General features: G+C 42.1%; 1 protein-coding gene across 3 annotated transcripts in view; it reads left to right on the forward strand.

The window, feature by feature from the left end:
• LOC149284223 (WD repeat-containing protein 7-like) overlaps window positions 1-25935 on the forward strand; it is a 131528-nt gene that overhangs the window by 67561 nt on the left and 38032 nt on the right. For all 3 annotated transcript variants that reach the window (XM_089496983.1, XM_089496985.1, XM_089496984.1), the window contains 2 exons: window positions 4190-4411; window positions 15322-15508. In XM_089496983.1, coding sequence (XP_089353109.1) covers window positions 4190-4411; window positions 15322-15508 — 409 coding nt within the window. The remainder of the gene's footprint in view (window positions 1-4189; window positions 4412-15321; window positions 15509-25935) is intronic.

Genomic DNA, 25935 nt, shown 5'->3' on the forward strand with positions numbered 1-25935 from the left:
TGATTTTTAATGGCATCTCTTCATGGAATAGGAGTTCATCATTTGACACACCTGTTGCCAATATATGTGCCACCCCGCATGTAGCATAATATATGTGCCACCCCGCATGTAGCATAATATATGTGCCACCCCGCATGTAGCATAATATATGTGCCACCCCGCATGTAGCATAATATATGTGCCACCCCGCATGTAGCATAATATATGTGCCACCCCGCATGTAGCATAATATATGTGCCACCCCGCATGTAGCATAATATATGTGCCACCCCGCATGTAGCATAATATATGTGCCACCCCGCATGTAGCATAATATATGTGCCACCCCGCATGTAGCATAATATATGTGCCACCCCGCATGTAGCATATTTCCTGCAACTCCATCATTCCTCTAACACTCAAGTGAAAGAGAGAAAATTTGGATTCACCGTTGTAGGCACAAAACAACAAGGAAATACTGTATTGGCTCTGATATAGGCCGCACTTTTTCCCCTACTTTAAGTCTTAAAGTGGGGGTGCGGCCTATATTCAGGGTCTAGCGCCCGACGCCTGGGACATGCAGTCCCGGGCGCCGGGCAGGCAGCGGGGTTAGGATACAGATCCCCCGCAGCGGTGCAGCGGACCCGCATCCTACTACCCGATACGCTCAGACAGCCTCCCCTGCCAGCACTTTCCACGGGGGGGGCCGGCACGGGAGATTGTCTAAGCGCATCACGCAGACGTTCACCGCACGATGCACGATGCGTTTTACCTCTGCCCCAAGATTTACCAGAGCAGACACAAGGGTGTCTTGCCGGCCGGCGGGGGACATCTACGCAAAACGCGTATACAACTTCCGGTGCCTGCACTTCCGCAAGACACCCGGGAGTCTGCTCTGGTAAGTCGGGGGGGGGGGGGGGCAGAGTGGTAGCATATCTCGGGGGGGGGGGGACAGTGGCAGCATATCTCGGGGGGAGACGAGACAGAGTGGCAGCATGTTTTTTTGGTGCTTTTTTAAAGAAAAATAACTTTTTCTTTAAAAAAGCACCAAACTTTTAGGGGGCGGCCTATATCCGAGCCAATACGGTAGTACCTTTTTACCATTTGTAAATGTATTCTACAACGCGATGCCTTAGAGGCGTTCTCAATGACAGAATTCCAGTTCTCCGGATCCCAAGATCTCCCCATCTCCTTCTCCCATGGAGACACGTGGGGCAAGTATCATTGATACCCCCCCCCCTCTAATCTCCGCTGCCTCTGTGCAGAGACTGTCATGTATATCCCGTCTCATGCTTGAGATACTAAACTTGGCCCTGATATCTTGGAAGTTGGCCAAAAGATCTGTAACATGAAAGGTCTGGAATTGCATGCTCCAAGACCCCAAGTGGGGTAGCCATACCTGGCCCATCTCTGAATTCAAAATGGCCGTCTTTCCCACATCTGGAGAGGCATTTTGTTGGCCCCATAGCCTTTGGCCTCCCAACCCTCAGAAGCCACCATGTAACCGCTGTATCTCTATATCAATCCATGCCACGCGCTCGGGGAAACGTTTAATACTATTTTGCATCCATCACCTAGAGAGGGGCCAATAGGTTACAAAACAACAGAATCGGATCAGACCCATTCGGCCCGTCCAGTCGACCTTTTATTCCTGCTGTAAAGACTCAGACCTTAATCAGTAGTCTTATATTCAGGAGCCGAATGCCTGTCCCGCTACTAAAATGGTGAATGGTTTGCAGGATAAACTCTTAATATGTACGGCCTGATGATAAGGAGAGAGGAGACGTGATGGAAGGAGGGAAGTTTATTTCAAAGGAGAAGAGATGTTACTACAAAAAGGTCATCATCTAAAACTAGAGATTTGAGCCTTTACATCAGATAAAATGGGCAGACCAGATGGGCTGGTCAAATTCTTTGTTTTTCTCTGCTGTCAAATTCTTTGTTTCTATGTTTCTGCCACTACTGCTGGGTGACTGTTCCACTTATCTACCGCCCTCTCAGTAACGTAAAACTTTCTTACATTACATCTAAACCTCTGAGCTGCTTTGAAAGAATCCATGCCGGATATATCGAGATCCCTTTAGTCTTTCCTGACTTCTTCTATCCTGCAAACCGTTCACCGTTATAGATCTGATCCCGTGGAAGGGTTTGCATCCCAGACCTGTCGCCCCAAACGCACATATTGGTTATAACAGCCAACAGCGTGAAGAAGGTCAGTAAGTGCCCCTGCTGCCCATTTTCCTACCGGAAACCCTGCACGTGTTTCTCTGGCCGGGGCAGATAGGGTCAGCGCTTTGTCTATTGATCAGGATCTCCGCAGTCCCCGAACTCCGGCATCTGCTTGGTTGGCTCCTCTCGGCGCCTGCTTCGGTATTAGAATAGAAATCCATAACCAGAGCTGTGCTCATCCAGGCAGGGGGAAGAAACTAAATTAAACGGTATAAAACAATCTCGGATCAGGAGTTTGCGCCAATTCATCTTGATCTCAGATGTCAAAGCGAGCCCCGCGTCTGAGCACCTGGGCTACAGGCGGCCGTGGCCAGAGGAGACGGAGCTGCGATCATTCATGTGTCAGCCGAGGAGCGGCCGGTGGTTAGCAATTCCCCTTCTGCAGAGGTCAGCCGACGGAACAATCGGCGCGGCTGCAGAGTGGCGCTTTCCTCTGAACTATTGCCACGGAGCTTGCCGGGGCCGGCAGACGCATTCGGCTTCCGCCATCCACGCTCTAATACCGAGGCATGAGCCGCTTCCAACCAAATCATAATTTCCAAACTCTGCTCCTGTTTGACCCCATCAGGTTTGGGGTGGGAGGAGAAGGGAGTTGGGGCTGTTATACATTGCAAGCCGTAGTGTAACAAAGGACAGCCCTTTACATGATATATATGGTGTGTGTGTGTGTGTGTGTGTACATATATATTAATATATATATACAGTATATAATATATATAAATATATATAAAATATATTATATACATAATATATATTATATGTATAACATAATATATACTCTTACCCTTTCCTAATGGGCTTGTAACTTTTTCTGCCTGCTGGCAGAACGTTAGTAGGATTAATGGACAGATTTATTATCATTAATTGATATATAGCGCCATCATATTCTGCAGCACTGTAGAATGCGTTAACGGTGTATACAGTCTTATACATTGTGTACATATATTTATTATTATTGCTAATTTATTAGTGTGTGTATATATATATATATATGTATAAATATATATATTTATGTAAAATAGCTCAAAGAGTGTAAACATACATTGATAGATATAGATATATATATATATATATATTAGAGAGAGGGATTTATGATGTATATATGATATGAATTTGGTTGGAGTGATAGTATTTATATAGTGCAGTGTAATTACAGTATCATTTATCTTGTGTCAGTCCCTTGCCCCCGATCTCGTGGCGTCTTCTATCATCCATTCTAATGAAGCAGACTTTTATAACTCATTTCATGAATCATAACATCGCGGCCGCATTTAGAGAGAAAGCAGGACTCCCGATCTCCGTTGATATCAGTAAAATGGTCTTTTTTTTTTTTTTTAATGAATTTAAATTTTAAAGTCATCGGAGGAAGGAGTTCAGCTGTCTGTAGCCGGTCTGTACGGGGTAAATCATCGCAGTGCATGGTGAATATGCATTTAATGTACGTCTGCACTTTTTCCCCATGGCAGAAGTCCCTGTACAGTGTGCCGGGGGGGGGGGGGGGGGCAGTTATTTGCCCCACGTGGATCCAATCTCATTTTGTGATAAGAAAATCCATGCTGGTATCGTAGGCATTTATTCACTAAAGGTAGAGAAGAGTTTGCGGGCTTTAACGTTCACTTCGCTATTCATTATGAAGGGTCGACACTAGCAAGTTTACCCATTGTGAAGGGCTGAAGCTGGCCCCGAAGAATGCATAAATCAACGGGCACGGAGAAATTTCATTGATTCACATAAACGTTATAAATGGCCAGCCAAGCTCTTCCTACAGCGGAAGCGACCCACGTTTGGACCTTCATAATACATAGTGACGTGAAGGAGCTGAAATCACAGCATCCCTCCAAACATTCACATTCTAATAATTATTCCCATGTCCGTGTTTGGTAAATCTGTGCTGTGATCGTTCGTATTCTGCTGGTAATATCCGGTTACCCACATCTTACAAAATATCTGTTGTTTCTTTTATTTTTTTTTTTTTTTTAAGGTTGCCTTTCTAATCTGCCGCTAATGAAAAAAGCGGCGCCTTCGTACGAGGAGAGACGCAAGCAGGCCACCGCCATCGTGCTGCTGGGCGTGATTGGAGCGGAGTTTGGAGCCGAGATTGAACCGCCAAAGTTGTTGACCCGGCCGCGCAGCTCCAGCCAGATCCCCGAAGGGTTCGGTCTGACCACCGGTGGCTCGAACTACTCCCTTGCCAGGCACACATGTAAGTCTTAAAAACATTTCAAGCGACATCTCATGAGCAGCGGGGAGGGAAGCGGAATATTGTATGCTGCCTGGGGTTTACCAATGGGAGGATAGCTCGGTATATTAAATAAATGAAGGAATTGTGTAGGTTCTTGTGATCTGTGTGATTTCCTCTCCCCGTTACGTTATCTCCTCCGGGTTGTTAGGTTGCTGATTGTTGTTGATTGGCTCAGGCAGCCTTTGTGAGGGTTGGGGAAGGAGAAGAGTTAGTTGGACCGAGACATCTCCGAAGCAGTAACACTGATCGACGAGCAAAAGGCTTCAGCTATAGATAGTTTTAATTTAGTCGATTTGGTAAAAATTCCATTTTTACATGGCTTATGAATTAAGTCTTCGGGGCTGGGAGTTGAGAGACATCTATTTCACTACGACCCCAACCATGAAGTGCGCTTTATCTGCTGTGCCAATACTGCACCGGACAAAAATAACTTCAGCCCAAGCAATTTATTACCAGCTTTATTTAATTAACAGAAATAGAACTATGCAAGAAGTCCATGTTTTCTTAGTTTTGAATATATTCACATATATTCTATTTTCATGAAATACATTTCTGGCTGTAACATAATTACAAAAGGGTTTCTAACGATCAATTAGCCTTTTACACTTAAACTTGGATCAGCGAATACAACGTGCCATTGGAACACAGGAGTGATGGGAGTGATAAAGGGCCATTGGAACACATGGCCCTTGAGTGATGGGATTGATAAAGGGCCATGGGAACACAGGAGTGATGGGAGTGATAAAGGGCCATGGGAACACAGGAGTGATGGGAGTGATAAAGGGCCATTGGGACACAGGAGTGATGGGAGTGATAAAGGGCCATTGGGACACAGGAGTGATGGGAGTGATAAAGGGCCATTGGGACACAGGAGTGATGGGAGTGATAAAGGGCCATTGGGACACAGGAGTGATGGGAGTGATAAAGGGCCATTGGGACACAGGAGTGATGGGAGTGATAAAGGGCCATTGGGACACAGGAGTGATGGGAGTGATAAAGGGCCATTGGGACATGGGAGTGATAAAGAGCCTCACTACGTCTATGAAGATATTCCATTAAAATTCAGCCGTAGTCATTTCCAACATTAACCCTGTCTGCGCTGGATTTCTCATCCATTTCATGTTATTTCAATGGACAAAATTTGCTCCCCCCCAACACAAAGACATTTTGACCCCAAACTTTTGAACGCGTGTGTGTATATATATATATATATCCATACTGTATATTAAAAGGGTGCACCTATCCTCTCTACTTTCTCCCCCATTTACAGCCTGCAGCACCCAAGTTCCATCATCCAGTAAATGGCATCCATCGTATGTATGCTACTTTGTCGAAGAAATAAACCTAAAATACGCAGCGATAGCGATTTCATCTTAACTTTGGTCACAGAGAAATTTAGATATTCCCACAGAAAGAAAATAACTAACAAACTTCCATTTTCATCTTCATTTTTTTCTGTTACAGACTAATAATGGCTGAATTAATAGTAATAAATTATTATTTATTTATTAAATAAATTATTATTTATTAAATTATTATAAATTATTATTCAGTTAAATAATGCTTCAGTCCAACACTTTGTATAAAAAAATGTATATTCTAAAGCCGTAGGAATCCTTGTAATCTTTATGGAAATTATCCCCCCCCTCTTATATTTTAGGGTAGGGAAGAGCATAGTCATTTTTTTCACTTCTCTCCATAAATTGAACCAAATCTGATCTAAGTCTCATTTACTGCCTGGGAATGGAATTGATCTTGCCTTCACTTTTGATTCACAGAGCGAGGATTCTGATAGGAAGAAAAATAGTGCGGTTAGGTCCGTTTAAGTGAGCCACAGAGGGAGACGGGAAATGCCGCCAATGCTTTAGGTAGCGAGGTTTTTTACTATAATTCTCTAATTTGTGTTATATCCTGATGACTCCAAATATTACATATATTCAGCCAAAACATCTCCCGCAGGGCATTTAACAAACGGACGGGAAAAGGGACAAATAATATAATATTATAAATAATATTCATTTACAAAATAGACAACCTGAGCATTTAAAGAGATCACACGGCGTCAAAGTGCATAGGGAAGAGAAGGGACACCTTCCTCGCCACAAGAAAGAGAACTACGGCTAAGGGGAAAATAGTGACTAGCAATTGGATTTTTTTAATGCCGTTCTATGATGTCATGCCGTTCAGTACCTGACATCATGACCTTGGCTTTTAAAAATGCTATTTTTTATGGTTTTTTTACCTAAAAATCGCTCAAGTCACTTTATAGTTGGTGAAAACATCTTCTTGCTGCATAAAAATCTGATTAAACCTTAAAGCCACACTGGATATAACAAACAAACAAAAAAGAAGTCTGTAGTTTTAATTTGTACGCGCCCGTAACATTAACCTTGCTCAGGCTGTGTGAGCAGAGTCATTTCTCCCTCTCGTTCCTGCCCCAGTCGGCGGCTATCGATAACGGCTTCTCGCGTCTCCGGCACATCTCTCTCCCTTCTCTATTGCCCGGCGGTTCCCACACGCTGTAATTGAAGTTACCAATCGTTCCGTTTATTGTTTATTTCTCTCTGAGATTCCTCCCCGGAGTATACTGCATTCTAAAATATTTTGGCACCATGTAAATAAATAAGAGACGCGGCACGTCCTGAAAGCTTCATCCCCTTATTTGTAGCACTTAATTTCCTACAAGATTCTTCTTTTTTTTTTTTTCTCCTTTCTTTAATAATCTAAGCCTCGGCTGATTCATATCAGTAATTACCCGTCGGCTGTACCCCCCCCCAAGAAGCCCGAGAAATACTGTACTATTTATTATTAGAGGTATAGAATTGGTGTTAGCTGTGGATGCTAAAAGAGAAAATTCACTAAGGATAATGCCGTTACTGGCTAAGTGAATAGATTGAAAGCCTTTGGGACTACTTAAATCTCTTCTTTGGGTGAAATTTGCCCGAAGATGAGACCCAAGTAACCTTGAGTAGTCTCAAAAGCTTACATTCTATTGCACTTAGCTAATAAAGGTATTATCTTTGCCAAGTTTACCCTTATACTTTTTTTTTTTTTAGTATTTTTGTCCTTAATATGTCCGGCTTGGAGGAAGGAGGAGAGAGGATGTGATAGAAACATTAAACACATTAAGGGAGTTAATTTTTGGGGCTATATAAATAAAAGATAATAATAAAAATAATTAATAAAAACTACAGGAGGGGAGTTTAGTTTTAGATTATGGCCTCTAACATTTCTCCTCCTTTGAAATAAAGAGTTAGAGGCTTAGATGCAATATTACTTCATGGAGTGGGCAAGTAGATAAGTGGAACAGCCTCCCAGTAGAAGCGGTAGAGGCTAATACAGCGGCGAGACCAATGCGTTAATTACGGACTAGTTGGGGGCCGAATGGTCCTTATCTTTAAGCAAGTTCCAGCTTTCTATTTGTAATATTTTGTCAAAATGGACGTGTCCTGCGTTTTATTAACCCACGAAAATCTGATTTCTTGATTGATGGACATGTAGTAAATGGGGGAGATAGCGGTATGAAGCCAGCGCCTTTAATGCGGGTTAATGCAGTCTTTGGCCAGTGTAGCGGTGCTAACGCGTATCGGAGAAGCCGCATTAGCATAGCCACTACTTGTCCTGTAGTAGTTAATGGACTCAAAGGTTAAGAGCAAAGACTCAACATCTCCAATCAGCCGAGCTTTTCCAGGGCTAATTACCTCTTTACTGCGCTGACTCTAATGTGACATGTTTATTGCCTTAACTAACAAGTCATTAGCTTAGTTGATGTTTTTGTCAATATTAATTCCTTCATTTAAGCCAAGTCAAAGTTTAAACAAAGATGTCCAGACTGTGAAACAGGCAGAATTAGTAACCTTTCTATTAACAGAAGGTTGTTGGGATTTTTTTTTTCCTCTTTCCCTGTCTTCCGAGTCTGTGAAACCCGCGCGGATCCAAGTAAATATTTCAAGTGATCGGAGCAGAAAGGCCGCCAGAACCTGCTCGGCTAATATTCACAAAGTTCAGTTTCGTAGGGACTGTTTTCCTGAACTTGCCAATATAGAAACATACAGTTTGACGTTGGATAAGACCCCCTACGCCACATCTTGTTGGAGTAAAGACTCCAACCTTAATCACGTTGCTCTCGTCTTAGATACAGGAGCCATGTGTCTATCCCATGCATGCTTACATTCCCTCACTGTATTAATGTCTGCCACTTCTACTGGGTGGCTGTTCCATTTAGCTACCGCTCTCCAGTGCCTGTAGTGCATTGAAACAAGCCCTGGCTGCTGTTGTGAAAGTAACCGATGCATAAAATTCCCTTACAGTAGAGCTGACATGGGTAGTGGGATACTATAAGCTACATTTAGATGAGGAACGGCCACCTTATCTTTAGGGTCCCAACAGCTCCATCCTTTTATTGAGCCAGCGTAGAATCATACATGAAGATCTGGATTCAAAGATGAGACCCACTGAAGTTTTCAAGGTGTGATGGTGACCAGAAGGCTCAACCACCCTTCACACCCACCACCGAAAGCGACCACAGACGTGAGGCGGCCGACTACCAGAAACGTCTGACCTCTGATTGCCAACAAGGGTTTTGCCACTAAGTACGGATTTTTTTGTTGTTGTTCTGTCTGTCAGCGGGCAAAGGTATAAAATCATCAGGGGATCAAAAAATTTTTTCCTTCACTGTACAGCGATACCATTTATGTGCTGTCTATAACAAGCAGTATACCTGAAATAGACAGTCGTACAGAAAACAACAGTATATGGCAAAAGTCCAAGTACTGAGGGGTCGGGAGTGTGAGGACTGGGGATTAATCCTCCTCCTCGAGACTGTCAATGACGGAGCAGTCTCTCACCAAGTTGAGGATGGGCCTGCAACAGTCTCGGACAGCGACCTGCTCCTTACTCGGCATCAGGCCGTTCCTGACAAACCACAAAGTGCCCTCAACACACCAGACTCCAAGCTTCTCCTACGGCTCCTTCCGTGTGACGTCCTAGAGAGACTTCACACAAAACCGAGTGGTAGGAGAGGAACCTTTACTCCACCGAGTGCGCTCGCTTTCCAGGGATCTCAACAAAGCCTGTGCTCAAGGACTCAGTCAGGACAGTGCCCAGAAATTGGTTTTCTAAAGCAATGGAAGAATCTTGGTACAACTTGAGCTGACCGCAGGATCCCAGTGTGCTCTTTGCCGAGGCATCATGCGAAATGAAGCAACATTTGAATGAAATGCCCCGGATATACATTTGGTTGCCCCGGATATACATTTGGTTGGTCCGAATAACCGGAGAATGAAATAATAAAAATAATAGAAGAGGTGGATGTTTTCACTGCTATTCTGGTTTTGTCAGACCCTTTGAATGTAGGGACCGTATAAAGCGCTGCGGAGCTTGTTGGCGCCATATAAATACAATGTAGCGATACGCTGATACAGCCTCCGTGCGCGGCCGTTGGCGATCGGTACATTACAGCCGTCTGACGCCAGCTTTCTGTGCGCAGAAATTTCAAGGAGATGTTTTAATTGGTTATGCTATTTATCAACACATTTAAATAAAGTAGCCACTTATTACTAATTCATCTGGGGCTTGCAGCGATAGCATAAATCGTGATGCATCTAGAATTTAAGTGAACGAAATAAGTGATCCCACAAGGATGCCATATCATTTAGCAATTCATTAAATGCCATAATCGTCGTTACCTTCTCGGCTTTGTTTTCAGTGTCGTCCACAGTCGTCGGGGGAAAGGGTGTCTTTTTTTTTTTTGTGTGTGTCTTTTTTTTTTTTGTGTGTGTATTTTTTTTTTTTTTATTGCGATGGTTTTTAATATCCCCGTGGCAACGGTGCTGCATTGCAAACCCAAATTGAAAAACCCGTGGCCTCTTCAATAACTCACAGTCGGTGCTTTATTCATTTACTTTCCCTTGTCTTGAAGGTATTGATTTTGCTGGCCGTGTTTTGAAGGATACAGAGCGAGATCTCGGGAAGGATGTGCGTTTGGACTGCAGTATGGAATATTTGCATTATTAAGCAGAAGCCGGTCGTTTCTTCCTCATTACTTCACATTTTTATGACACTAATGATCTTTTTTTTTTTTTCTTTTTTTTCTATTTTTTTTTTTTTTTTTTACCCCTTTTCTGAAATTTTTCCAGCTCATGAATATTTTTAAAATACAATTAAAACATAGATATCAGTAGAAAGGATACTAATGATGAGATTTTTCTGTATGTATACTTGAATTTTCATGGTCACCAGTTATATATATTCCAAAATGTAAATAGTCCAGGTTATATATATATATATTTTTTTTTTTTTCTGTGGGAAATTTGCATCCAGTAGAGCGTTTGTGAGGTCAGGCACTGATGTTGGATGAGACGCCCGGCTCACAATCTCCCTTCCAGTTCATCCCAAAGGTGTTCGATGGGGTTGAGGTCAGGGCTCTGTGCCGGTCAAATTCTTCCACCCCAAACTCATCCAACCATGTCTTTATGGAGCTTGCTTTGTGCATTAGGGCTTTAGAACCCTGTAATAGTCTCATACCCAGCAAACATTCTGAGCTTCTTGAGAAGAGGAGCATCAGACATTTTGGCTCCAAAGAAGGACTGGCCCTTCCACAAAGGGACACTATGAAGTTGGGTGATTTAACATTTCTGTATATACCTATGTGATGGTGCCTACAGATTAAATGAAGCAATACAAATATAATATCGGAAACATATTTTACGTGTAACTATGGGAGCAGCCATCACAGCGTCCCGTTTCCACGTTTCGTCCTCTTTAAGTAACTCTCTTTACTGTAGTTGCTCTCCCCTTTTGGTTCAGGGAGCATTTGTACGAGTGGGACGAGAAGAAGGCAAACATGGATAGGATTTGCTTGCTTTGACACATTTTACCACATATTAGACACTACCAAGTCATCATTTATCTGGTTAGAGTCTTGCAGTACAGCAGTCTGTAATCCTCTTACTCTTTATGGCCTTATCTGAGTGTCTTGACATCCATTATGAATCTACCCATGCCAAGACTCTCAGTTCACACCGGGTTCCTATCTTAATGTAAAACGCAAATTTGACTTATTTCTTCTTTTTTTTTTATCTTATCATCTGACAATCGTTGCCTCCGTGTAGCAGTTTGTCGGGGTTCTTGCGATCTTGTCTCAGCAGAATCAGAAGGTCCGTGCTGCTAATACCGTTCGTAATTAGCGACGATGTGTTTAATCAGGGGCCAATCAAGTGCATTCCATGCGTTTTGTTGCTTGCTGAGCAGTAATTAAGGAGGCATGTATCAGTATAATACTAATACTATTATTTATCCTATATACTAATACATTCCAAGCAGATTTCTGAACACTTTCTGATATATTTCTTTTATTTACTTACTTTTTAAGTTTTACCTCCTTTACCAAGAGATTTAAACATTCATGGGATAGGCATATGGCTCCTAAAACGAGACCAACGACTGATTAAGGTTCTAGGTTCAGACTAGATGGCCGAATGGCTCTGATCTGCCATCGGATTCTATGTTTCTATATGTCCTGCTCATTCATGCTTCGTCAGCCTGAAGAGACGGCGCCGAAGTATGACATCATATCTCAGCACCTCTATAAATCAGGCCATGCACATTGCAATTGTTGATCCTGTCCTTTCTTTGCCAGGGTTAATAATCTCTTATTAACCGCACAAAAAATGCCCCATAATTATAGTTGCTTATTGCCCGCATGTAATAAATAATCATTGATATTCAAAGCTTTATTTAAAACCTCTTTGTTATTCAAGCACTATATGCCCTGCTTAATCCGCCACATAATCTGTAGCAAACTACATCTTGTAAGAATACCTTTTTTTGTGCTTATTATAATGCCGAGGTACAGATCTGTTCTTCTCTCCCCCGCCTGAATCTTAATCTCATCTGCCCGTTGACAGCAACCATTGCTAATAATCCCTGCCTTGAGCGAGTAATGTATCTACCCCAAAAGACCCTTTCAAAAAGCTGTATGAAAGTGGGCAGAATATAAGCCCCCACATGAAAACCAACAGAGATTTCTGCCTCGGGTTTGGAAATTATATCTTCACTTCTGGCAGCCATTCACTAGGAATAACCTTCAAGGTTCCTTTTAAATGCCAAGCGAGGCTGTCCAGAGATTTGTCTAAGCAGCTGCGTTGACCTCTGCAGAGGTCCGGAATATGAAATGGCTGCAGCGAGTGACCCCAGCGTCCTCTTTCCTCCAGCAGAACAGATAATAAGGAGACTACAAAAGACACACACACCGCATAATATAGATAGTGCAGCCCTAATGGGGGAAACACAGCTGGTCATCCCTAAAATATACGTATTTTTAACCTTCGGACGCTTCTGTTACGTTTTATTTCGGTTTTACCTGAGCTCTTCGTGTTCTAGTCCACATCTTCTGCTATATTTGTTTATACCGCGCTTAATCATCGTAACAGGCGAAGAGATAATTGCTTTTTGCACTGGGAAGGCAATAATTGTGATATTTTGTCATTATGTTGTCAGAAGGCTCTGGCGAGATCATTAAGCCGTACGAATTTTAACTAAATGGATATTAGCTGTCAGTTTAATGTCATGATCGCTCCACCACCTGCAACGATCTATCCATCCATATCTGCCTTGGCAGGAGAGGTCCCTTATAGAAAGTATACAAAGGGGAATTAACACAAGGGGCAAATTGACCGGAAAATGCCACCAAAATAACCCAAGAGAAAATGGAGTCTTTCATGAAAGTTGATAAAGTTAATGTATAAAAAGGTCAAGTTGTTCCCCATCTTGAGATCTTTAGCCAAAGGTGGGCCAACGTAAAATATATATATAGTCATATAAGCTTTTGTGATGTCAGAGGTCTCTTCTTCAGATGGATAAGACATAAGAAGTCTTGTGTGACTTTATATCATTGTCTTCATTGGCCCAATTCTGACCAAAATGTTTAAAGAGCCATCTCAGTTCTTATTATCTTAGACCCCAGTAAGTCCTACTGATCGATGAAGAGCTCCCATAAGATGCTTGAGATGGTTAAGCATTAGTTCCGTCCCTGTTGAAACCTTGACGACTTAAAAGAGCTGGGAGATCCTCAGAGGGTGGTAACTTTGGAAAGAACTCTTTAACTCAACACCTAGCTGTCTCCAAGTTGAGTGCCTGTGAGTCTCAGGGACTGTAGTAGCGTTACTGTATCCGCGACCAACACTAGCTGGGCAACAAGGATACAAAAGCAGCCTGGGATAAGTAGTAGGCTGAATACTTGTTATCAGGATGCCAATGGTCTCAGCTACTTCCATTCAAGAAACACCGTGAATGTTCCTGGAATCGTTCTGCAGAGCAGGCGTGTGTAACGGTGTTACTATGTTATCAATATCCATTTGCAATGCACTCAACAGCAATATTTTCTTGTCAGTCTAATGTTGCTCTGAGAACAAACCAAAAAATCCCGTTTTTTTATTCACTTTTTATGATGGAGAACGTTGCTCTGCACGTTAAGAACATAAAACGCACGTTAATTTAAATAATTATTCTGAGTTGTATGAAAGCTTTGCACCGGAAACCCGTTCCATTTCTGGTTACACGTTGACACATTGTATTCCTTTGTATTAGGCGCGTCCATTCATACGTCAAACAACAAAACTGGATTTAATTTTGATTTACCGTGTCTATAAAAGGATTATATGTATAGCGCTATATACTGTGTCAGTTTATGGGCCAGCGCAAGGTCGCCCATAAATAATGTCACCCTGTCCATACATTTTATGGGGTCCTGGCCACACGCTTCCTTTTGTATATAGAATCCTGCCTCCTATTGTTTCATTTCTGTCCTCGGATCTTTGTGAAAACCCCTTCATTTTGTTTAAACTTTTCAAAATTTCATATAGTGATTGTGTGTATATTATTATTATTATTATTTTATTATATATATATATATACATATATTTTGTGATGCCTTCTACTTAAGTAAACAAAAATGAAATTTGTATACAGATTTAAATATATAAAAAAAAACCTCTATACAAGAATCTGTATACAGTAATAACCTCCCCTAGCGATGTATACCATAATAACCCCCCCCCCCCCCAATGTTGGTCAGTATTGAAAACCTGGTTTTATCTCATTTTTTTCCCAATAAACTCCCTTTATCTGCAGATCTGGATGCGGCCATTGTTATCAGTCATGTGATATTTTGGGTGACTTTCCTGCTCAAACACCACACTGAGTTGATGCTTTTTGGCAATGCTAATGAAGTCTGTTGCTCCATAGACTTTCATTAGTCACAGTGTCCTGCTGGGTGGTTAAGGTTGGCCCCAGGCAGTATGATAAGGAGTCAGGTTGTTTATCTAGTAGATTAGGTTCAGATAACAGAGCGAGAATGCATAGAAATGGCTAAAATACAGCTGCTTGTAAATATTATGGCAAAAAAAAAAGAAAACAGCACAATATTTTTTAAAACTCATTTTAAAAAAAAAATTGTGATTTTCCCTTTAGTTGTAACTTTCATTTATTCTTGTTATTAAATTGCGCTTTTTTGTTTGAGCTTGTATTATTATCAGCCATCAGAGTTTATTTGGTAAACCGAAAGCTTATAAACTCTGCCTCAATTACTGGGATGGATAGGATCCTGGCAGCCTGACTTCACCTCTTCTGTTCCCATCACGTCTTTTGTGTCATTCAAATGATTTGTCTGTCAAACTATTTTCTCCACCATTAAGTTTAATGTTTGTTTCGCTGACATCCAGCTCTAGTCCGGTGTTGGTTTTTTTTCTGCTGAGGAAGCAGATTTTTTTTTTTTAATGCACAAATGTAAGCTGCTTTAAAAAGTCTTCTAAAAATAATTTTACTCATTCAAAGTAGTAGGGTTTTATGCCATTTATCTTCATTTATTACAGGCAAAGCCTTAACGTTCCTCCTGCTGCAACCGCCAAGCGCCAAGCTGCCTCCTCACAGCACCATACGCAGGACAGCGATTGATCTGATTGGACGGGGCTTTACCGTTTGGGAACCATATATGGACGTGTCCGCCGTGCTAATGGGTCTTCTGGAACTCTGCGCCGACGCCGAGAAACAGCTGGCAAAGTAGGTCCTCGTGTAACATAACACGATGTTGGCACTTATGAGATGTTTGGGGGCTTAATTAAAAAAAAAATATAATAATAATATAAAATAATCTTTTATATAGACAACATCATTGCTTTCTTTTTGGGTCCAGTTATAATTTCTTCTAATATACTAACATAGTTTCCTCTGTTTTTGAATATTTTTTGGAGGTTGGCATTCAGTTTAAATATTTAAGATTTAAAAATAAAGAAAGTAACCCAAATATCACTGATGCCCAAAGATTCACTACATATACTTTATGTCAAGAACTATTCATCATCCTATGGCAAGGGAAAGTAAGAAGTTAGTGCTACCTGTAGGAAGGGCCGAGCTGGTTGTCTAATGTGTAGCTTTCTAGTGATCTGAGTATTTTAGTTATTCCAATTCTGTAAGGCCCTGGAACATTTTAACAAAAAAAAAGTGTGCCTACCCCCGATCCAAGCACACTGACTCGGGAGTCAGATTTGGGCCAATTTATAATATATTTCACCAGCCGGAGAAGTGGTATATTGTCAGTCTACCAAGTCCCCCGGCCTTGTGGAAAATGCCACGAGAAGCCCGGTCATCCCTCCCATGAAGGTCGTGATTAGGTGAACTTTGCCACGTTCTATCTTATCTCCTGCTTTCAGCAGCCCCTTTATCTGCCGCTCGCACACATTCTTCATGTTTCTGGCAGTATCGGACTATTTAAAAGCACAGGTCAGAATTTCTGCTGATTAGAAGTTCTAATATATTTGTCCCCGAGTAAGGATTAAGGGATTCCCTTCAGCTGCCTTTCTTGCTCACAGCTACAAAAAACCCATAATCCTGAGCGGACTTCCATGTCGTTAAGGGATATTTTATTATAATATTATATAATGTGTGTGTGTGTGTGTATATATATATATATATATATATATATATATTATATGTCTAAATATTTTCCATAGTATGGCTTTTTTTGTAGTTTCCAGTTTTTTGAGGGGCCTTTTTAGAGTCGGGGAGATGCAAATGATCTGGCACTCTCACATAGATCGCACCACATAAGTAAGTTTTTGTTAATGACATGTCAGAAATGTTAATAATAAAAATGGATATTGTCTTAATAACCCAAAAGAAAATGGGGTCTTTACCGTTTATTGGGCCAGCGTAGAAAGAAAGAAGAAAAGTTGCACTTGAGACTTAAGAGGTATCTTCTAGAAAAGGTACCGACTTTGATTAAAGACTCCTGACGTTCTAGTGTCAGATATCCGAAATCACGGCCTCCAGCTGTATTTTGCAGCAAAAGGCATTACTTTTCCCAATATTTCCAAGAGTCTAATTACCCGGCTCCATGCTGATTGTGATTCACATTGGGGAGTATTTACCAGGCCTCTCCGACCCTCAGACGAGACACTTGGGGATCATCGTATAATGTATAATAGCTTTAAATGCCTTATGGCCATTTGTTAAAGTTTAGTCTTCCTGGCTGCAACTTATTTGCAAAGCAAGAAAAAAAAACAAAACAAATAATTGGTCATAAAATTATTCATGTGGCCGTGGCGTTTACGTCACTTTGCCAGGAGGCAAGGGCCGATAGAACAAGGGCCTCCCTGTGGACATTATAACAGAAGGTGGCATTAAAAATGTTCTTATTGTCTCCAACCAAAAGAACTTGATTCATCATATTAAAAACGCTCACATTCCGGATTGTTACTAATTATATTTCACCCGCCAACCATATCATGGATTGCATCTTTCAATTTAGAACTTAACGGCAGATTAAAACCCTTCGGCTCGCCTATCCCGCCATATTGTTGCTGTGTTAAATAACCCTAAGATATGTTTGATAATGTGTTGAAACCCCCCACCACCACCACTAGATAACCAGGAACCTTTCAGGGGAGCCGGTGCCACCGTGGCATTTTCGGCGTACAAAAGAATTCTGTTGCTCAGATAACCTTTCCATGGCATGAATAAAATAAATATTAAAAAAAAAAAAAAATCACAAAAAAGCAAACGATCTGCAAACGTGTTCCGTAAGAAGCCCTACCTATCCAAGGCATAGAATACACATTGGGATTCCGTCACTCTTTATGGCCATTTATTGCTTATCCCGCCACTACGTCAAAGTACCCCGAGTTTGGCGAGGAGTCTAATTTTTATGGCTATAAAGGCGAATCAGTGGGACTGCTTTGCGGTCTGAATTCTAGAACAGTGGAATCATGGGAAATTAAGAAACCTTTACATAATAAAAGCCCCCGACACCCTACACACCCAGCAGTCCATGATATCACGCGTAGTTGTGCCCGGATCACGTGTGTTGAAGCTCTGCCCGCATGGCCGGATTGTCTCGGTACTCGCTACCCACCCAGTCCATGGCACCGAGAATGAGACGGTGAGCAATCATGGAGTCCACGTGTTCGCTTTCATATGTTTTACACCAGCGCTTTACTACCACTGTGTCCATTCTAAATAAACAGTTCGACGCTGTAACGTTTCCAAACTCTTGAAAAATAATGATCAATTAAAAAGGGGGGGGGGGGGCCTTGATTGTGATGTATGTGACTTTTAAAAAGGTTATTCACTAATGAAAACATACATGCCCTTATGGCTGGAGTCGTTTACCTTAATACTGCTCTGTTTCTTAAGACTTTTTTTTAATCACATTACGTAATATTGAGAAATTAGATGATTTTCCGTTCTTTGCCGTCGAACGCATACGGCAGAATTCTCTTAACTTGAGTTGACCTTCTATAATGCGGTTAAAGAATATAAGAGGATATTGCTTAAGGTTTTTTTCATTGAGACAAAATAACACAATATAGCTTAACACAAAATAAAGCATCAGCGTTGTTTTCGTAGCTTAAGGTATAAGGACATTCTTTCAATATTACATTTTTAAAACAAAAAATAGTTTATTGAGCAAATTTTACAAGAGGCCAAAAAATATTCTTTCCCTCTAACAACTAGATGATGACCACAAGCAAAAAAAAAAATATATATATATTTTTATACATTTATTTTTGTCTTTTGCCCAAGTGAACAAACCTTAAAGTCCGCAACCTAAATATGAGATATCTTGACTTTCTCCCATGGTTATTCCTCCCCTGTAAATGTATCTCACACTGAAGTTGCTGATTGGTTCATTCAGCCTTCATAAGGGCAACGGGAAGATGACATCATTACAGGCTATTAATTTAAATGCTACTTTTCGGCTGCACATCTCAGCTTCCGTAAGGTTAAAAAGAGTCCCTTGCGTTTTAAAAAGAAAATCGCTTAAAAATATTACTTTTCAGCAGACAAAAAAAAAAGTAAAAGTTTAGTTTATTTATGCTAACAGCTATTATGATGACAATTTCCTTCGATAACAAGACGGGTCGTCTTCTCGTAGTCGAGGATCAGTTATGATCACCAGGCGCTAATCTACCCCCTTCCTAATTATTAGCCCTTATAATAAATACTATCTCTCAGCAGGGCGGCCTGTTGGCTTCACTTAAAAAGAAGGAAAGGCAATTTATCAAATGCTTCCGTATCCTCTCCAACATACCAGAGAGGAAGCAGCTTTCAGTACCATTATGGAATGGCCGGGTTCTAAATAGTAAATGGAATTGGTGATCTCTCCAGTGCAGACGGGAGCCGGGGCTCTCCATACAGACTCAAATTGGACGTCCTTTCTTCAAAGAAGATCCCTGACTTGTTTCTTCACATACGGCTGTGTCAGGGTCCGGCGACCCGATGCGGTACCCGCCGGGGTCCGGCGACCCGATGCGGTCTCTTACCTGGATGCCCGCTACCCGCGGGCATCGGATCCAGCAGGTGTCCTACCGGCCTCTCCACTCGACCGGCTTTTGCTAGGCGCGCGCGCGCGCCCTCTATTAACTTTATTGTTCCCCGAACAAGGTTCGCGGGAGCTCGCCGCTGTAGCCTCCCGCTCGGGGGCGGAGCTTCCCCCGAGCGGCAAGTTTAAAACCAAGCACTGAGCTTTGCTCAGTGCTCAGTTATTGTGCTTCCCTGCTACATCCTGAGTGCGCCTTTCTAGTGATTCTCCGTGTACCTACCTGGCTTTCCTTTGACCACGCTCCTGCCTGACCCTTATCTACTAAACGGTTCGTGATTCCTGGCTCTCCTTTGACTACGGCTTTGCCTGACCCTTTTGTACCTCGTTGCCCGCTCGTGTACCGTGCCTCGGCTTGTGTCCTGACTTTGGCTCGTCTGCTCCTCCTGTACCTCGTGGCCCGCCTGTGTACCGTACCTCGGCTTTTCCTGACAGCGTTGTTGGCCTTATCTGCTAATCGCCTCTGCCTGCATATTGAGCTCTGCTCCCTATTGAACTTGTCCTTTCTGATTCCTGCTCCTGACAGGCTGGTCCTGTTTCTTTGTTGTGGTTGTAAAGTCGCATTTTGAACCCTAGTTGTTCAGCTTCTAGTACTCTTGATGACACCATGCTCTTCAAAGATAAGTAGAACCAAAGCCATCCTCCGGAGCCATGCTGTCAGCCAGGGTCAATTCAAGGTTTTCCCTTCGCTTTAAGTTGCTTTTTGTTACCTGGAGAGCCTTTGTAATTCATCAGTGAAGTCCTTGGCCAGAACTTCTGTATCTTATTTTATTTTTTTCCTTCTATTTCTCTCATTTTGCCACATAGTGAAGAATGCCTCGCGTACGATGCTTTGTATTGACCGTGTTATTGAAAACCTGTTTCTAGGCATTTTCTGATGTTTCGAACAAAAGCTTCGGTCTATTTACAAAGCTTTGCAAAATGTGAAGTATGTTTTCTTCAGGGGAAGCAATTTCAGTGACTTTATAGTAAGCAAGACAAGTATACATACCAAGCCGTCTCTAGACCATAACTCACATCACGTTAAGCTACTATAGGTTGGTGGAGATCAACACTTACCCACCCCTGATGTTCTTTCGACACATTTTTTTAATATGGAGCTTCAATCTTTCGGGTAATTCATGGGTTAACTGTATCTAAGAAATCAAAATATCAATTTAATATTAATGACGGCTTATGGTGGGGACCAAAGTTTGGAAGATTCATAGTCATTTAGTAACGATTCATAAGCTATAGAGGTAGAAGAAAGTGCCGTTGCCTTCGAGACGTCATTAGCCAAGCATTGTATGATGTTTTAACAAAGGGGGCGATGGATTTCAAGGTAAGAATGTGGGAGAAGAAGACAATCTCTACAAACTTATTTTTATCCTTCTTGAAAGAGCAACATTTCTGTTATCAAAAAAGGGAGTCCATATTTATGTTGCCCTCAAAAGTTCATCTTTGGAGCACGTGACGGAAATGCGCTTTTTTTTGTGTGTAAATGTACCTTTTTTCACACCATCACAAGCAAGTACATAAGAAGTATCCACCCGGCTCTAGTCGGATCATTAAAGTAGCTTCGTATGGACGATACCCCTCCTTACAGCAGCAGACGGGGCAATAATAGTGTTTAACAAAATCAATAGTACACAATTATGTTAAAATAGTGAATATTAGTCCCAAAGCTAAAGATAATTCATTTTAAATTAATTTCATTACTATTCACTGTATCCGAGCGGCTCATCAGACTTACATATAATACCTTCCAAAGCTTTTCCCCGTATTAAAATATCCAATTATTATCTAATGAATTGGATATCATCTTACCTCCCCGCGCAAGATATTTGTTTATTTCATCTCGGATCGCTCGTTCTCGCAACGGCCCGGCCAACCTTTTTTCTTTTGAAGTGGCACATGCTTGAAATAAATTTACTCCAATAATTTAGCAGTCATCTTAAGAGGTTTGCGCATTCATACGAGTAATACATGCGCCACTAAAAGGAAAAGAAAAGAAGAAACACAATTTGAAAGGCCGAGGAAAGCTCTTCTATTCAGTTTCTGGATGCTTGAGTACACGCTGCGTACTTCAAAGCCGAGTTGCCGTTTGTTTAATATCCGGCTCCGATGAAAAGTTGGCAAGTTAGTCCCGTCTTTGTGCGAAGCGGAAGACGTCTCGTAGCGACCAAAAAGCTCTCATTTCTTTTCCTCTTGCATTTATGCTCAGAACTTCAGTGACATCGGACAATACAATGACCACAAGACGAGCCGTCAGCTCGTGATATCAATGGTGACCGTAGTGGCGTTTTTCAATAAAGTATGCCAATTTTTGTTTCATTGTGCATATTCTTCTTTGAACATCCTACCGCTGCTGTACAAATCTGTTTCATTGTTGAAATATTCTAAAAAAAAAACCTAAAAAAAAACTTTATTACTAATTATTGGATTAAATATCATCTACTGCTACTGGAAATGTTTGGTAGATCTGACTTGATTGCTCCTGGTTTGGGTCAGGTTTTAGAACAATTTCAAATATGAAATGTTCTGTCCCAACCATTGAAGGTTCCAGTGACCTATCATGTGGACATTAACCAAAAGAACACAACTACACAACTAATGATATTATACAGAGATGTTTATATTTTCTATATATCCCTGTATGTAAGAGAGAAACATTCAAAATGGCAGCAGGTATCACTCTCAAAAATGGCAAAACATTAGATTGGACGCCACCAATGTTATCCAATAATGGAATCTTCAAAACAACAAAGTTTGTGATTAAGAACAACGCTGGTTATCTTTCTTTGGACAATGACGTTCATCACCAAGAAGTGGTACATTCAGATGAGATTATTGTCTCAAAAGTGAGCAACCTAGATGCCATTTGGGAACGTCCTTCTGAAGCAAACAGTAACCTGGGAAGTGCTGCAATTTTTTTGTTTCCGTGTTGGGAGTCAGTGTTTGAACATCGTCAATTAACCTGTTTCTACTCAATGGGGATCAACACAGAAACATATTGAGTGAAATGTGAAAAACCGCCACCCCCAAACCTGCTGTTCAATTCAAACAAAAACATGCAAAAAAGGTCACTTCCCATCTCACCACAGGAGATCCAGACATCCCATCGGCTAATTAGTGGGTATGAGCCTCCAGGTTTTAGGCCTGGCAAAGACTCAACATTATGAGGTCCAATGGTAGCGAGAAGATTCCTCTTCAAGAAGAACTGAGAAGTTTATCTACATGAGGTTGGGGTATGACTCCTTGGAAACCACCGTTATTCCACAAACATGGACTAGATTTTTATTTTTCCTTTCAAGTTTGCCTGATATTTCTAATGACAATCTTTTGAAGAACAACCATGAACAGCTCATAGCAGAAATAACTAAGAAACCATGACAGCACTAGTGATATAATGCTCTGTACATTTACCATAGACTCCAATCTTTTTTAAATTTTATTTATTTTAAAATTATTTATATGTGTAAAGTAAAAAAAAAAATAATTAAAAGTGTTTAAAACAGCACAAAAATCACCCAAAATGTAAAAAAAAAATTTACAGCATTATTTTAAATCATTTAATATCACGTAAAAAATTTAAGTTTAAAATAATGTTGTGCCTTTTTTTAAAGCAGGTTAAAAAAATCATAAAAATATAATACTACCAAAATAGCTGAAGCCTATTAAAGTAAAAATATGGAATAAGTATTTTATTTTTATTTTTTTTGTTAATTAAACTCTGCTTTCTGTCAGCGGAGGGGATACCTCTCCGAAATATGTCGTATTTTCATAAAAACACAGCTATAATCTCTCGAGCAGGAATTGCAGGGGAAGATAAATACATTGCTTGAGTTTTGGTTCCTGTGCATTTTTCAGCAATAAAAAATACTTCCAGAATTCCTGATAGACAAACGAGAAATAAATCCAAATTGGAACAAACGAGCAGGAGCAATCCGTCCCTGACATCGGTGCCGGGGATGGGGCTGGCACATTTATTTTTTTTGTGCCATAAGTAATTTTAATCTTTCTTTTTTACATCCTTAGCTGTCATAAAGATTAGTATGGCTTTCTATACTTGAATAAATGAATGTATCAGCATGTAGCCTCCAGAAGCCAAAGGCAATTTTCATCATGATAAATTGCATAATAAGCGAGAAAGTGTTTGCTTATTAATCCATAACGAGACTTAGATTGAAAATGGCCTCTTACATCCATGGCAGGTAGGTTGGGGACTGCAGGAAAGGGAACTGCGTGGAGGGAAGCGGAGCAGCAGCGTGTGGAAAGGGGTGAAGCGTGCCTTTCAACCTCCCGACGCCCCGCTGAGCTGCCCCCTTTTTTGTGCTTGATTTACCGTGTACACAATAACCGCGCACAGCTGCCTGGCTTCTGCCGCCGATGTTAAACTGGCTTTATGGAGAAGCTCTGTCTGACGGCCTTGTGTCTTTCTTCCCCACCTTCTCTCTTTTAATTTCGTCTCCCGTTTGTTGGAAGAAGAAAAGAAGGGCAGTGGATAAAATAAATGTACATTGGCTTTAGAGTTTTGATTCCTTCACGGAGCTTTATTTATTTATTTTATATTTTTTTTATTTTTTTTTTGCGAGCGTTGATCGCTTTTGATTTTAAGCACAAACGATCTTTATAAACTCCAGATCCCAGAAGGGGATCTATGGGCTTCCCAACAGAGGAACCTATTGAAGAATCCACTTTAATAAATTTAAGTATTATTTAATTTAATTTCCGCACATATTGTGGTGTCGTTTGTAAATTTTGCGCAGCACTTTATTTCTTTGTTTTGTGTATTATGTTTTACACACTGGTGGTCAGTGTGTTGGTTCTGCAGCACCAAGGTATTATACTTGTTTAAGTTGTGTCATTACACCAGATATCTGGCATTTTTATTTTAAGCGCTGAATATCACTCTTTTCTAAATACTTGGGATTCATCAGAGACCCCCCTATGCATTTGCTCTTTCCCCTTCCCATGTGCATTCACAGATTGATTTTAATGGGCACACACTCCTGTCGTTTGAATGGCTGCTTCAAACAACCAAAAACTTGAACCTGAGGAGAAGCAACCTGCCTGTGCCACATCCGCCCCTAAAACAGCCTGCCTGAGCGACCACTTCCCCTAAAACAGCCTGCCTGTGCGACCGCTTCCCCTAAAACAGCCTGCCTGTGCCACCGCTGCCCCTAAAAACAGTCTGCCTGTGCCACCGCTGCCCCTAAAAACAGTCTGCCTGTGCCACCGCTGCCCCTAAAAACAGTCTGCCTGTGCCACCGCTGCCCCTAAAAACAGTCTGCCTGTGCCACCGCTGCCCCTAAAAACAGTCTGCCTGTGCCACCGCTGCCCCTAAAAACAGCCTGCCTGTGCCACCGCTGGCCCTAAAACAGCCTGCCTGTGCCACCGCTGGCCCTAAAACAGCCTGCCTGTGCCACCGCTGGCCCTAAAACAGCCTGCCTGTGCCACCGCTGGCCCGCGCGCTGTGTGAGAAAACTTTCCCCACTAAGTTTCCCGCTCCCCCTGGGCGGGAAAAGAGTTTCCTCTCACAGTGCGCGGGCCAGCAGTGGAACAGGCAGGCTGTTTTAGGGCCAGCGGTGGCACAGGCACCCCCCTGATCGGTGGCACCCGGGCGGACCGCCCCCATTAGGTACGCTACTGGTAGTATACAGTAATCACCTACTTTTGTGCAATTTATTTGCACATTTTATTAGGTTTCTGTATATTTTTTGACTGGTGAATCCAAACCTAATGAATTTGTGATTACCGTATTTTTCGCTCTATAAGACGCACCTGCTGATAAGACGCACCTAGATTTTAGAGGAGAAAAAAAAGGAAAAAATATTTTGAGCTAAAAAATGGACTATAAAAAAAGGACATCATCCTCCCGTCATGCCTGCACAGAAAAAAGCTGGTCAGACATGATGGGAAGTGTAGTTGGACTACAAGCGCCGTACTGCGCATGCGCCGGCGCCATACGTGACACGGCGCTTGCGTCAAATCCCCCCGTCCTCTCCATCCAGTCCGCCCTTAGCCGTCGCAACGGACCAGAGAAGAGGAGAGGCGGCGACAGAGGCGGCGGTCTCCAGATGAAGACCTCCCCTTGACGGCGAAGTGAGACAGAGACTGTCCGGGACACTTTTGGTGAGTACCGTATTGGCTCGGATATAGGCCGCCCCCGTATATAGGCCGCACCCTAAAAGTTTGGTGCTTTTTTAAAGAAAAAGTTTTTTTCTTTAAAAAAGCACCAAAAAACATACTGCCACTCTGCCCCCCCCGCCCCCCGAGATACGCTGCCACTGTCCTCCCTCCCCGAGATACGCTGCCACTGTCCTCCCTCCCCGAGATACGCTGCCACTGTCCCCCTCTGCCCCCCCCTCCCCAACTTACCGGAGCAGACTCCCGGGTGTCTTGCGGGGCCGGCGGGGGACATCTACGCAATACAACTTCCGGTGCGGCACATCCGGCACCGGAAGTTGTATTGCGTAGACGTCCCCCGCCGACCCCGCAAGACACCCGGGAGTCTGCTCCGGTAAGTCCGCGGGGGGTGCAGAGGTAAAACGCATCCGCACGATGCGCTTAGACAACCTCCCGTGCCGGCACCCCCCTCCCCGTGGAAAGTGCTGGCAGGGGAGGCTGT

The sequence above is a fragment of the Sceloporus occidentalis genome, unplaced genomic scaffold (assembly GCF_023333645.1).
Source record: "Sceloporus occidentalis isolate IW3139 unplaced genomic scaffold, rSceOcc1.0.p SCAF_97, whole genome shotgun sequence".
NCBI lineage: Eukaryota > Metazoa > Chordata > Lepidosauria > Squamata > Phrynosomatidae > Sceloporus > Sceloporus occidentalis.